The sequence below is a fragment of the Pseudorasbora parva genome, chromosome 5 (assembly GCF_024679245.1).
Source record: "Pseudorasbora parva isolate DD20220531a chromosome 5, ASM2467924v1, whole genome shotgun sequence".
Classification (NCBI taxonomy): Eukaryota; Metazoa; Chordata; class Actinopteri; order Cypriniformes; family Gobionidae; genus Pseudorasbora; species Pseudorasbora parva.
In genome coordinates, this window is record NC_090176.1 from 31,380,224 (window position 1) to 31,395,513 (window position 15,290).

Here is a 15,290-nt window from a genome sequence, read left to right on the forward strand (position 1 = left end):
TCTGCCTCTGATATTTCAAACAACAAAAATGTAAAAAAAGACACAATGCAATATTTCTTCCCCTGAGAAATCAAAGCTTTACTGGAATGCTTCTTCTAAATTAAGAGCTCTATTTAGATCCTCAAGGACGAGCACCGTTGTAGTCATCAAGCTCTGTAAACATTATAATATTCTCATAAAAATTCTATACAGGTTATAATAGCTTTAAAGATGAAAGGAGAAACAAAAACAGTAGAAGTAAGAGAGTGGAGGTAAGAGCCTCCAGGGACTGAAGACCTGTGCTTTGGGGAAACTGAAATAAGGACAGAAGAGAAAAAAGATGTTCGAAGGTTTCTGTGAACGTTATTTTAGCGTTGTTGTCATTACTCCTGAAATGTGTGATATTTTCAATGGAATTGAAACAGCATTTCTCAAACCACTCTCTCAGTCATTGTTTCCTGTGGTGAATATTAGAGATAGGTGTGTTCATGTGTGGCTGTGTTTATATGGGGTGGGTGTGGCCATCAGAACTAGCAGTCGGGATGGCGGGTTTTATAATGTGCACTATGTAATCTAGTGTATGAATTTTATACGATTATTTAGTCATACAGTATCGGCGTCTGGTAGCCCCTCCCCTTTTGTTACAAAAGAAACAGTTGTCCAACATTCCACCCTTTGCAGTGTGAACACACTGCTATTTAAACTACAAAATGGCATAGAATAGTGCATAAGTAACCACGAATTGGGACACACCTTAGGTGCAAAAATAAAAAGTGTTATGGCTATTAAGGTGGGCTTGGTCATGAGTGGGTGTGGCTATATTAAGTAGGTGTGACCAACTATGTATGTGGCTATGTGTGTTTTAGGTGGTGAGGCAATCAGAGGTGGGTATGGCCAGTCATGACTGTGGCAAACAGAAGCAGGAGTAGGTGTGGTTATTAAGCATACACATACAAAGGTGGGCTTGGTCATGAGTGGGTGTGGCTATATTAAGTAGGTGTGACCAATTATGGATGTGCCTTTGGCTGCGTCTTAAAACCTAGGCAGCTGACTCGTTGCCTCGCTGCCTTATCAGGCAATAGCTTGCAGCGTTTTGTGCACAAAGACACCTCACAAAACTAATTTCGGACAGACTTCTAAGGCAGTGTAACAGGTCAATGATCTACAGCTAAAGAGAGTGAGCTTTGGTGAGAACTTAACACATATTTAATTACTACATTAGTAATTTCTTGCTAGAAATTACATCAAAAGTGGAAAATATTTAAAAAAACATAAATTTACACACAAACGAACCAGCAAACGCAACTTTCGGACGCCATCTTATTTTCCCAGCTCAACTGTCACTGAATGGAAAGCACATGATTGTGGGATATCAAAGGCAGCGAAGGATACATGTATGCTGCCTTCAAAAAACGATCAGTTGATAGTATCTCAGGAGACAGGAAGTTTAGCTAACATTAGATTCAGACGTGCCTTGGTGCCTTCCTGCCTTCAGATGTGTCCTCCGAAGGCAGCATTTTCCTGGTTTCGGATGCAGCCTATGTCTGATTTAGGCAATGAGAGGTGGGTATGGCCAATCATGACTGTGGCAAACAGAAGCAGGAGTAGGTGTTGTTATCAAGCACGCACAGCTTCATTGATTATAACGAGAGTTTTTACAAGAGTGCAGCTTTGTGTACCTCACCTTTATACTGCCAGCTTTAGTGATTATAATGGTAGTGATCTTTCCTTGCTATCTATATTTTTCATGCTGCTAACAAAACATTGCAATTATGCAATTAAACCCAGTTCATAGTTTCCAGGTGATGTGACACTATAGGAACAACCACCTTGAGGGCAAAACAAGGCTTTCCTCCATTGCCCACCAGTCATTTTTACCAGGTTTGTTTTAATGTAGTAAGATAGTGATATTGAAAGACCAAATTCAATATACATCTTATTGATGTTGCATACTTTGTACAGGCAAGACAATTAACACAGAATATTAATGCAACTCGTTAAGGGTTGTTCCCATTGAAAACCCTTATAAAGAAACAGCGTTGCGTTCATATTCTTGGCTCATCTACTCGCCTGTATATAGTAGGCCTATGCATCATCAAAAAGGTGTAAACAGAATTCAATCTTTTAATATCAAGGTACATTAAGGCACTTTAAGTGTGGGTTGCACTAATAAGAATTCTTTAGCCTGGCGTTGGTTAATCCGGATCAGCCCTTTCATTTTAATGGCCTTTCTACATAGTTAATCATTGTTTAAAATGATTATTCTTAATTTAATGATTAAATAGGATAAGTTAATATTTCTTTGCATTTATTTTGAGAAATCCTTTACATTTATTTGCAGTAGGTGTGGTCATGAGCGGGTGTGGTTAAACATGGGTGTTCCTATCAAAGGTAGAAGTATGTGTGATTATCAGAAGGAGTGAGAATATCAGAGGTAGGTGTGGTTACCTGAGGTGGGTGACTTGCTCCTCTCTACGTCCAAAGACACCTGATTATCAGAAAGCTCCGTAAGGCCTGCCATGGAGGAACATAAGGCACAGTAAGAGGAAGCAGATGATAATATCACTAGGGTCAATTACCACAGATCACATCTGCATGCATCAAACCACCAGGACAAACAATGTGGTCTGAGACACTATCCTGATCCTGGAGAAATACAAGTAAGATGTATATGCATCTTCATAACACATACAGTTTTTAAACTCAAGATGTAACTAGGTTGTACTCTTATCTGCTGTGAACATGAGCTGTTCAATCGCATATATACAAGTATAAACTCCAGAATCAAATGTGCACCAACACCACCAACAATTCCATGCATGTGTGTGTATGCAGGAGAGAGAAAGAAGAAACAAAATCGTATTGATGTTACTCAAGGAACGACGGTAAATGACAAGGCCTGCACTGCAGCAATATAAGTCAGTTTATGCGAGTGTGTGCGAACTAATGTTCTTCTGGAAAGCAGATGCTTAGCAGATCTTGATGACTTAAAAGAATGAATAACAGTAACTTCATAAAGAAATTATGAGATTATGGTCATATAGAGGAATGCAGTGAAAGCCTCATTTTCACAAACGTGATAATTCCATCGGCAGAGAATATTTTTGTATACCGAATTTTTGGCCCATTCTGATCACCAGAAATATGTCAGATAAAAAAAAAAAGTTATACTATACTTTAAATTCACAGGTCAATTCCAATGTTTTTTAAAATACTATTTTTATCAATGTTAACTATTTGACTTTAGTATTAGTATGAAAAAATATAATTTTTTCACACAAAAAAAATCTTATTACTTATTGAATAAGTGTAAATGGTTGAGTAAATGGTTCATTGAACAAACCTTTGGCACAAATCAATAAAACACTTAGCAAGGAGACAATCAAAGATTGTGATTGGATGTTTCAATGTAAGCAAATTCAGGATATGTTATGATATTCTGTAACAATTTATTGAATTGCTATAAATAATAACATCTTGCACGGAATATAATGCGGTATAGTAATTCTACCTTTGGTAAACTTCATCAAAACAAAAACAAAAAATTGATAAATGGCATCCCATTGTCTGTGCTTTGTCTCCTTGCTGTAGTGTTGCCCCCGTCGGCGTTTCACTGGAGACGTGACTTACTCTGGTAGGAAGTACGGATCCGTTTCTTTGAATCGGAATATAAGTTAGACAGGCCGCGCATGCAAAAGTCTGCAACAGCGCCCCCATGCCCCAGCACCGCCACCCACGAGAGGAGAGATGGATCGAGGGAGGAAAAGAGGAGGAGAGAAAAACAAAACAGGCTCATAGTGACTAAACGCGTGTGACCACAATCTGAGCAAGACCCAGTGTATTGAGGGAGAGAATGAAGGAATGAAGCTTGGAAAGTAAAGCCTAACCATTTGTATTTTCTATAAAAAATAAGGGGAAAAATTTAATAAAAAACAGCTAAACAGAAGGAAACAGCTTTTTGGGATTAATAGCCATCTCAAATTTGGAAATGAAATTGTACAAAACAACAAAAATAACATACAGTAAGTACAAAATACGAACAAAAAAATGGATCCTCTCTTATCTGTGTCTATTTAAAAGTGTATATGTGCAGGTGTGAATTAATTTTGTAGATAGATATTGTCTAAACCGAGTGTGAGTATCTGACATCAGGCGGACCAACTGAGCTAAACCGTCGCCACTCACATTGGTATTGCTCCATCGCAACATTGCATTTGTTGAATATAAGGTAACCAACCATTTTAATTTTTACAGTGCAAACTGTGGCATCACTGATAAAGGAGTCCAAAAGTCTGAGACCTGACTGAAATTCTGGGATTCAAAATTGATTTTAAAACTGGAGATAAAGAGAAAAAAGTAATAATACAGAAATGTTATGATAAACCATTGTTAAGAAATATTTAATACCGCACTATTTTTTCATTAATATAATAAGCATATCTGTGATCAATTCGTCAGCCATGATTAATGTTTTTGAATAAGCATAGAATGATTTCTGAAGTATCATGTGACACTGAAGACTGGAGTAATGAATTTGAAATGATGAATTTGAGTTTGCCATCAAATTACAATTTACAATATATTAAAATAGAATTTTACATTTTAAATTGTTATATTATTTCACAATATTACTGTTTTACTGTGGTTTTGATCAAATAAATATATCCTTGGTAAGTATGAGACTTTTCTAAAACATTTAAAAAAAAAACTTTCTAAACCCCAAACTCTTGAATGATATTGTATATAAGTACTATTAATACACTAAAGGGATATTAAAGGGTTAGTTCACCCAAAAATGAAATTTATGTCATTAATGATTAATGTCATTCCACACCCGTAAGACCTCCGAAAGGTAATAAAAACATCATCAAAGTAGTCCATATGTGACATCTTTGGGTTAGTTAGAATCTCTTGAAGCATCGAAAATACATTTTGGTCCTAAAATAACAAAAAACTACGACTTTATTCAGCATTGTCTTCTCTTCCGGGTTTGTTTTCAATCCTCAAACAAAGATTCAAACGGTTATGAATTAGTGTATCGATTCGGAATTCGGATTGTCAATGTCACATGATTTCAGCAGTTTGGCAGTTTGACACGCGATTAGAATCATGAATCAATACACGGATTCATAACAGTTCGAATTTTTGTTTGAGGATTGAAAACAAACCCGGAAGAGAAGTCAATGCTGAATAAAGTCGTTTTTTGTTATTTTGGGACCAAAATGTATTTCAATGCTTTAAGAGATTCTAATTAACTAACTGATGTCACATATGGACTACTTTGAGGATGTTTTATTACTTTTCTGGTCCTTCTGGAAAGGGACAGTATACTGTGCGTATGTAAACTGTGTTCCGAAGATGAACGGAGGTCTTGCGGGTGTGGAAAGACATTAGGGTGAGTCATTAATGAACCCTTTAAGTTTTAATGAAAGAAAATTACTGAGTGGAGTCAATTTGTTACTGTCAACATAATTTGCAATGGAAAACTGCATTGAAATTTTTAAAATAGAAACAGTCTCAGACCTTTGGATTCCACAATATACTAAAGAACGTAATCAATGATAGAAAGAAAACTGAGGGGGACTTGTGGCCCTTCAGTTCACCAGATGGGAATACACACAGCCAAAGTGTGTGGAAGAGCGTTAAGACGTTCTCTCTCTTTTTCAAGAGCTTACATAAGGTACGGATCAAAATCACTCTTCGACCGCACCGAACGACCTTTCTGCCCACCTCTGCATCTCCATGTCGGCTCAAAGCCTCTCGGTTTCTAAAGATACGGCAGTCTGAACAAGAGGAGGGAGAGAGACCGCTTTGAAGTGAGGAGCCAGCATGACCGCCTTCCCACAGCTTCCTTTTGATGAAGCTCTATGAAAACAGATCTTCATCTTCAGCTTTCACTTATGACATCTTTCTCTGGATGGTCTGTGAGAGTGTGTATATGTGTGTGAGCAGTCGGGGTAGGAGGAAAGAGGAGGGCAGGTGGAGCGAGATCTGTGCTGGATTAGTAACAGCGAGTCCGTATGGCAGGTTACGCCGCGTTCTCTGTTAGGTGTCGTGCTCAGGCAAAGACCAACAGCAACAGAGATACAACAGACGACATGCAGAAAAGGCAACCATAAATGCAGTTTGTCCCATGCAGTTAAGAGAGGGACTGTATGTGTGTTTAATGGAAGAGAGAAAGAATATTTACAGGCAAGGACAGAAGACAGACAGCCTGAGATTTTTTTTTAAAAGCAAAGTTTGCTTTTGATGGCTGAAACACTGAGCATGTTTGCAGATGCATGCCAGCGACGTGTGTGTGCTCACAGCTGGTATTACAGAGAAACACACTGTATTTGAACATTTGCGGGCTTCTGAGACACATTGTGCACGTGTACCTGATGTGGACTGCCGGTTTTTGCGAGGAGAGCGTGTTAGTCGCTGGAAAGGGTCTGCGGATCCATACAGCTCCAGTGTGTTCATACACAGAAGAATGGTCTTTTGTAGGTAGTCCACAACTGCCAAACCATTGCAGTTACCTAGAGCCAAACTGTACAAACGCACACACTCACTGATCATACACAGAACTATGTTTCATTTTAAAAGTGTCAGTTATATACAAAAGCCCATTATAATGTCAAGTTCAGTCTTGACTAACATACTGGTATATGAAAAAATATACCAGAATCAGTTACAATTTCCAATTCATGTATTTTAACCTATTTCCTTTGTGCGTCACTGCTATTTTACTATGAAAAAAACGAGAGTATGGATGCGCATAAATCTAACGCATTCTTTGTGATGGACAAGAAACCCTGTGTAAAATGGACTGATGCCGCAAAACAGCTGAATGCAAAGTTTAAGGGCCCATGAAGCCACATTCAAAGCTCTAATTTCACAGTCTTATGTTCACTTTAACTCATCCTCTGTGTTCACTGTGGAAAAAAATAATTTTAAAAAATTAATTGGCCCCAATACCGATCCTTGAGATTGTCTCTGGACATCCCCAGAATATACACAAAGTCTCTTCAAAATTATTTAATATATTAAAAGTCAATTCAGTATAAATTCTGAAGATATGAAACATCTAACTAAACTAAACTAAAGTAAACTAAACTAAACTAAACTAACTAACTAAAAATAAAAACACAACCATTCAAAAGTTTGGGGTCAGTGCAATTTTTTTCTCCTAAAGAATTTCAAATGTACGTGTGTGCGACAGTCGTCGGTGAGGGACTTTTGTTTATGTATTTATCAAAGTCTTTTAAATGTTAGCCAGTTCCCGCCTCAACATACTTCATTACATTGCCCTCACGTATGACTGCCACACATATATATAATAAAACATGAATAAAGCTCGGAACATCATCTGCAAGAACAAAGAAATTTGTTCGTTTTCTCGAGGTGGCATGAACAAGAATAAAGTACGTTCTGGCCAGTGCATTCCGTACTTCACGAGAAAAGCAGGTGCCGATCATCTGCGTTTCTCCACATTAACCCTGCCTACTTTAAATCTATGACAAACACACAATAGTTCTCGGACACACGCAAGAAAAAAAGTTCTGCTCAGGCGATGTGTCAAGAACAAGCTGCGAGAACTCCCAAACCAGGGCCGCGAGAACAAAATTACGTCTTTTTTCTCGCAGCCCTGGGAGTGAGAACTTTTTTCTCTGTTCTTGCGGAGTATGTTGCAGCCTTTAAACACAACGTAAAATCAAGGCCTGGTTCTCTCTCGCCCTTCACTGGTGTCGCTCATCCTTATATGCCTCTGGGCTCCCTCATGAAAGGACTCGAGAAAGGTGTGCCTCGCAGGTGACGCTCATTCTCATCACGCACCGGTCTCACTCGTTCCTCCCACGACTCTCACTCACCCACCTCGCCAAAAACACTTAACCCCTTTAGATTTATAAATGTTAATAACTTTTCAAAATGTGTTTATAGCTTTTCACTGAATTTCACAGAAAATTTAAACTCCCACTATTTTGTCTAGAATGTTAAACATCTAACCTGATCTACAACGGGTATGCAACTTTATGAGATCAGTTGCAAGAGACTGGTTATAAAATGTTCCCTCAAACACTGGTAAAACCCACACCCCTGGGCCCAGTCATGAACAAACAAATCTCAATACACACACACACAAAAAATATATATAGTCCGAATGACACTGGGTGTGCCATGACATTTAATCTGCTTGACTGAATTCAAAGTCTTTCTGTCCATTGTATCCAGACATCACCGTGGCAACCATTGCTTCTAATAATGCTTTGATGACATGGTTGTGAGTGAATCAAAACAGGATGACAACAAGTGAAAGATTTGAAAGGAAACCAAATTATAATTAAGAGTTTCTCCACTTTAATTGAAAACATCAAACACCCTGTGAGCTGGGATATTAACAGCTGGACACATGAGTCTGGAGTTTTGATGATGACAAAATCAATTACATTAAACATGGGAGGACTGCTATAATGAGTCAGAGAAGAAGTGATATTAAATCTCATATACCACTGACACAATACTGTTTGATTACCAGACTCATATACCATGGTAAGCAAGTCAAAACAAATCCTAACCCCCCACCCCCCACCCCCAAAGAAAAAACTAAAACAAAACAAAAAACATGGTATTACCACATATTGGTAACACTACTGTGTTTATTTGAAAGAGACAATATAAGGCAGACTATTAAATTATTAAATTAGGGAAAAAAAGAAGATTCTATTGGCTGAATAAAATAGATGACATAAAAGATAAGGGGTCACTTACAGTCCATAGGCGGAGTTTAAATCCAGGCTGGTGATTTGTTGTGGCGGCTCTCCGTCGATCCATAATAACTGAACCACCAGCTCCGCCTGGTATCCAGGAGGCATTCGGATCATACGATCTTTAACCCTGAGAGGTAAGTATTCAAATTCAGTTTAATGTGGAATCTAATTTGAATGTTAAACTCTCAATTAACCTTTATTGTATTATCTAGCAAGTAAGTAAGCTGACGATGTTGTGTCAAGTCCTACATCTAGTAGGAAAACATAAACATTGTAAGATTTTTGTGTGGTCTAACTTGAGGCAAGGGATGCTGTCCCGCACACTGTCCGGCGTGTTGCTGCGGGGACTGGGGGGCTGTGGCTGGGGTGAGAGACCGCTGTGGTCGGAAAAACATGGAGTGTTCTCGGTATCCGACGGAGAGATGACGTCCTCCATCTCACACTGCAGCCGCACCTCTAAGGACTTCAATGGAGTATTCAAACGCAACGTAAAGTTAATTCATCAAATCCATAGTATGTACAAAAAATATATTTTTAAGAATTATTTTGTCCATTCAATACAAATCAATTGGCTTTCATTGTATGGTCAAAATCCGTTTAAATATTATTCAAGTATTCATCTTTTTTTGCATTCCACAGAAAGACCACACAGAAAGGTTTGAACAGAAATCTTAATTATTATTTTTTTAAACTATCCATTTAAAAGTTAGAAGTTTTGTCAACTCACCGTAATGGTGGTGTTGGTGTCATGTTTGCTGAAGCGGTACAAGATGACGTGGGCACTGATGCCGACTACACAAAAGATACGACTCTGCGGGCACCAGCTGATCATCTGAACGGCATAGGGGTCTTCCTCCAAAAGCTCGCCGCTGCGTCCCACGTCTCCACTCTTAGGCTTCTCAAATACCTTTGATGTCTTGAGCTTATACAACATCTGCAGTGTGACTGACAGAGATGGAGGTCATCACCTCATCACATTTTATTACATAGTGAATGTGATGCACAGGGTGTTAAAATGGAAACAATGCTTTAAAATAAATATTCTATGTTTACTACTAGTTAACCTTAATCGACAGGAGCTAAAGGTGGCATAATGTTGATTACCATAAATATTAGTAATCTACTTTTAGAGAAGGAAAAAAAACCTCACAAATGATAAGTATAACAATAAATAGAATTATAAAGTTTTAATAATTGTTATAATTCTTTGAGAATAGAGAAATCCACACCACAGCTATAACAATAACACAGAGGAACTGTATATGTATTTGTCTGGTGGAGTGGTCAGGTTTGAAAATGGCTACAGGTTAACAAAGGCAACTAAGAGTTCTACTGATAACTGATAGTCATCTACACCAGGAAATACCAGCCCTATGCAAGGGTGTGCAGGTTCGTTGCTAAGGGCACGGTGAGCATGGAGACCTGGACATAAAGTATAAAGACAAATAACTTTATTTAAATATACAAAAATGTATAGTAAAAAAAACCCCACCCAATCAATAAAAATCACACAAGGTCTCAATCACACCACAAAATGGTACATGCTAACCCACAAATACCTCAGCTTTACCACACACACTAGACTGGGTAAACCCGGCCTGATCTGTCGGCGATTTGATTTCGCCCGGCAACTCAAGCCCCGTCCACACAAAGACAAAGCTTTACCAATCCGGTCTTTTTTTCCTCCTCATTAATAAAAAAAAAATCTGCATACACATGACAGAAATGAAAACGACTCAAAACAATGTAGTATACATGCCAGGCCAGTGTGTGGCACTGTAATTCTGCCACAGAAATACAGTAAAAACAGAGAAGAAGAGTTGTGGCTAGAAGGGGGTATAGCAGTGGTAAAAGGTGAGGCAAAATCCAACGATAAAATAACAATAAATACATTTGCTACTTAACAGATGTGTTTTATTCACTTAAGTCATTAATGACTCACCCTAATGTTGTTCCACACCCGTAACGCCGCATTCACACGGGGCGTAGGCGTTAACGCTTGACGGAGGGCGTGGCTGAAGCTGGGTGCTGACGTGATCGTCATAGTGACAACAGCCAATCAGATTAACTTGCTGCTTGGACCAAAACACAACACAAGAAAGCGCCTTTTTATGACAGCTAGTCTGTGAGACGAAATGGATGCCGATTTGGTTGTATGTGTGAGTGCGATTGCCCGTGTAGTTGTTGTCAGTGCACTGTACAGGTGCACGAAGCTGTTAAGTACATTAAATCTTGAAAAAGCGCCCACAGCGGGAAGAATATCACGTAGTGGTCCGGGAGCTGCGTCTGGCTGGTTCACGGAGCAGTAATGAACGCAATTGGCAAGCGTCTGCTGTAGGATATTTCCATACGGCGATCTGATTGGATGAAGCTTGCCCTGGCGCTTGAAAAGTTGAGAAATCTTCAACTTCTGCCGCTTGCAACGCGAGTGAAGCGCCGCGACGGAACCCACAATTCAGTTCGGCAACGGATGATGTCACCCATTCAAAGTAAATGGGAAGCGTTAACGCCTACGCCCGTGTGAATGCGGCGTAAGACCTCCGTTCATCTTCGGAACACAGTTTCGGATATTTTATATTTAGTCCGACAGCGTATCTAAGTGTATTCACAGTATACTGTCCATGTCCAGAAAGGGAATAAAAACATCATCAAAGTAGTCCATCTGTGACATCAGTTAGTTAATTATAATCTCTTGATACATCGAAAATACATTTCGGTCCAAAAATAGCAAAAACTACGACTTTATTCAGCACTGTCTTCGATTCTGTGTTTGTTTTCAAACTTCAAATAAAGATTCAAACAGTCGCATGTTAAACTGCCAAACTGCTGAAATCATTTGACATTGGCGATCCGAATCACGAATCAATACACTGATTCATGACCGTTTGAATCTTTATTTGAGGTCTTTAAATTTCATTTTTGGGTGAACTAACCCTTTAACGCCTACACCTACCCCAAACCTAAGCCTACCCTTACAATAATGCAAATACACAATATTGATGTGCGCATGTAGTTGTATCCCTTAACTCTTTCACCGTGCTGGACGTAGTGTGATGACATCACCATTTCGCGAAATACGGATTGGCTGTACTTTATACGTATACAGCTAAATGTCTCTCCATGTGGACGGGGCCCTCAGTCTGGAAACCTGTATATTAATTTCTACTGCTCCTGTTAAACTTTTGCGGGAACCAATCAAAGACTGGCTTATCCACCTGGCGTGCTATTGACGGGTTTAACACAATGTCAGATAGAGAAGCGATGGGTCATTGCCCGTTGATCACGCCTCTTGTGGTCTGATTGGTTGAAGGACTATCCAATTGCATACAGAGTCATTCAAATAATGCTTGTTGATCATGCCTCATGTGCAGTAAAAAATACAGAGCAGACTTCCCAGACCAATGTTCAATTTTAAATTGAGCTTGGTCTGGTTAAAGCCAGACAATCAGTTACCAACACCACACACACACACACACACACTTGTGAAAGCAATACAAATCGTTAAACAGAGCACTCCATGTGTACACACCAAATAACTGCAGTTAACTTCAGTTAAACCAAGACAAAGAGAGTCATCATGCTGAAATACACATGGTTACTTGCCACGGAGTATTACAGCAACTTGCATGGCGTTAACTGAAAGTAACAGCCAGTACACAACGAACGGAAGGCCGCTCCAACCGCCATATCTCGGTCATAATGACAAATGTCAATAAAAGGGGGCAGTCCAAGGATGAGACACCCAAAGCAACCAAACACTTCCACTTTTATACTCCCAACATGGGCACTGATAGATTCATGACACTTATCGATACTGATCAGTCTAGAAACACTGACTGGTTCACAGGCTTGAGTGAAACGAACCAATCATACCAGGCTATACCTCATCAGGCTACATTTGCAATCAGCTGATGAACGAAGAAAAAAAAACATTTGACAGCCAAATCAGAGCTCGGGCATTTAAAGCAGAAGACAACATAACAGCAGCATGCACTTATAACAAACAGAATATTATTGTTCATTGGTGTGGATACTAATATACAGTGTTATAGTTATATAACACTGGAAGTGGATAAGGTGTATCTGTTAACAATAAAATAAGACAGGTTTTTTTTACATTATAGCCACAACATGTAAACAATATACAGTATGTATTAACATGGTTTTAGAGTGTGGGGTGGATAACCTATTAATCTTTAATCAGTCTTTGTAAAATTATATTCAACTTTGTTGCAACAGAACACCACCATAAAACCTTATATTGACAGTAAAGTTATGAAGTTTTAACTCAAACATTAATGTAAGTGCTTTTGTAAAATTATAAATGTATTATTGAACGTATTAGCCTTCAAATTTGTCCCCATTTACTTCAGTTGTAAGTCCCACACTGTAACCTCAAATTTGGCTTTTTAATTAGAAAACAGGGGATGAGTAATTTTGTTTTGTGGTAATAATAATCAACATGATGCCACAAATGCTGTCAAATTAGCTTAAATTTAATTCACCAAAAAATGAAAATTCTGTCATCATTTACTCACCCTCATGTTGTTTCAAACCTTGTTTGAGTTTTTTTGCTTTGCTGAACACAAAAGAAGATATTTTGAAGAATAATTTTGTAACCAATATTTTTTAAACAAGCAGATAGAACAACCATTCACTAACATTGGAGGGAAAACATACTATGGTAGTGAATGGTTGTTCTATCTGCATTGCTACAAACATTCTTCAAAATATCTTCTTTTGTGTTTAGCAGAGGAAAGAAATTCGTTCAGGTTTGAAACAAGGGGTGAGTAAATGATGACAGAATTTTCATTTTTGGGTGAACTATCCCTTTAACTTTTATTGAACCCAGAATATTCTTTTAAGTAATGGCCATGGTTGTGAAATTAGCACATATCGGTGTGGTATTTGGATGTCCATTTTGGTCAAATACACTTGGTTTGAGTGGTAAAGAATGAAATGAAAAATAAGGACTCATATGGCAGAAGTAAGTAAGAGTGAGATGGAACTGCATGAGTTTAAAGGGGGGTCAAGCTCTTTAAATCGAAGACACTTACTCGCTGTTGCATCCCAAAATTTTATCGATCCGTCTGCATGTCTGTGTGGGACAACAAAGAGTAAGGACAAAGAGCGATCGTATGAGCGGATGAGTGTATGTGTTAAACCGGAAGCAGGCAATGACATCTATGGAAACAGGAGGGAAAAATAGGCATAGAGAACAACAGACAAGGTCAATAGCACTATTGAATTAAAGCGGGGAAGTGCGATACATTTACCAATGAGAGCCAAGCAGGAGGGCACATTTTAGACATCATTGACTTCAAGTGAAAACAAACGCAATCAATGCACGCTTCAGAACAAAAACAAAATCAATACAGATTTTTCAAGAAAATAAAAATACTATAAATGACCTCCATGTGTGGGAGGAAAGTTTCAATTTTTTGAGACAGGAATGTCAAACTATTTTACGTAAGAAGCGTCACCTTGTGTGGGCCGATTTGTTCATTTGTTATACCTGCACAACATAACTCCTGAAGCTACGAAGCTAAGTCCAAATGCTTTCAAAAATATAAAAATTTCAAAATTCAGTTGCAAGAAAAATAAGCACATGGATTTTACCACTTTCGTTAATGAGAAGCTTTTAGATTACATAAACGTATGAAACCAGAAAAACATAAATTGACGTGGTGGAAATGATACTGTGATATTCATGACAAAAATTTGTTTGTGACAACTAGTGAGAGAGGGAAAAGTGAGTTTATTTTCTAAAAGTACACAGAGTCAAAGGTGCCGATATTTGAAGAAACACCTACCAATGCATTATATCTAAAATTATTTATTGGAGACTTGGAAGGAAGTGTGACATTCAGTTTTTTATTCCCAATATGTTTCCTTCTACCTGTCGATACTGCTGTGAGCGACAATGTGATAAGCACACACACACATACAAAAAAGTGAGAACATGAAGTGTTACAGCTCTGGGACAGTTGTGTCACCCACAAATTTAGTTTGAGAGTTGATGTATTTGTAATACAATACCATTCAAAAGTGTAGTGTATTCTAAAATGTAAACATGCAATACTAAAAATAATCATTAAAATAATACTTAATGCTGGCATTTAGCCTTGTTTATGAGTTTTCAGTCACAGTTGCAGATTGAAAAAGCTCACACAAATTCACTTACCCTGTAACGATAATCTCTGGATATGTCTGCGAACCGACTGTCCATGTGCCACCACTGACTGGCCACTCCTGAACGCACAAACAATAATAATAATAATAACAATAATAAAAAATATGTTAAGTTACATTGAAATTTGAGAAACTCTGAGAAAAGGACATGAATTAGCGGACAAACCTTGTGGCTATAGCCGGTCTTTTTGTGTTTTGCTCCTATGGAGTAAAGCACGGGTATGATGTCAGGGGGACAGTCAGCAAAGTAAGCCGTGCACGTGACTGGAGATTCATGGATGTCCATGGGGTAGGGGTTCTCAAATATAGGAAAACTACAAGAGAGAGAGTATTTTAAAAAGTATAACAGGTATTTATAAAGCAGGAAATTTC

General features: G+C 38.3%; 1 protein-coding gene across 16 annotated transcripts in view; it reads right to left on the bottom strand.

Annotated features, from left to right (window-relative positions):
* The window catches only part of stxbp5l (syntaxin binding protein 5L), a 197,979-nt gene that overhangs the window by 44,456 nt on the left and 138,233 nt on the right, over positions 1 to 15,290 (bottom strand). For 10 of the 16 annotated variants that reach the window (XM_067443857.1, XM_067443855.1, XM_067443852.1 and 7 more), the window contains 9 exons: positions 15,085 to 15,232; positions 14,911 to 14,978; positions 13,784 to 13,824; positions 9,454 to 9,671; positions 9,023 to 9,189; positions 8,728 to 8,853; positions 6,357 to 6,508; positions 3,610 to 3,678; positions 2,428 to 2,493 (listed from right to left, as the gene is read on the bottom strand). In XM_067443857.1, coding sequence (XP_067299958.1) covers positions 2,428 to 2,493; positions 3,610 to 3,678; positions 6,357 to 6,508; positions 8,728 to 8,853; positions 9,023 to 9,189; positions 9,454 to 9,671; positions 13,784 to 13,824; positions 14,911 to 14,978; positions 15,085 to 15,232 — 1,055 coding nt within the window. The remainder of the gene's footprint in view (positions 1 to 2,427; positions 2,494 to 3,609; positions 3,679 to 6,356; positions 6,509 to 8,727; positions 8,854 to 9,022; positions 9,190 to 9,453; positions 9,672 to 13,783; positions 13,825 to 14,910; positions 14,979 to 15,084; positions 15,233 to 15,290) is intronic. The other 6 variants (XM_067443858.1, XM_067443856.1, XM_067443853.1 and 3 more) reach the window with 1 other exon arrangement.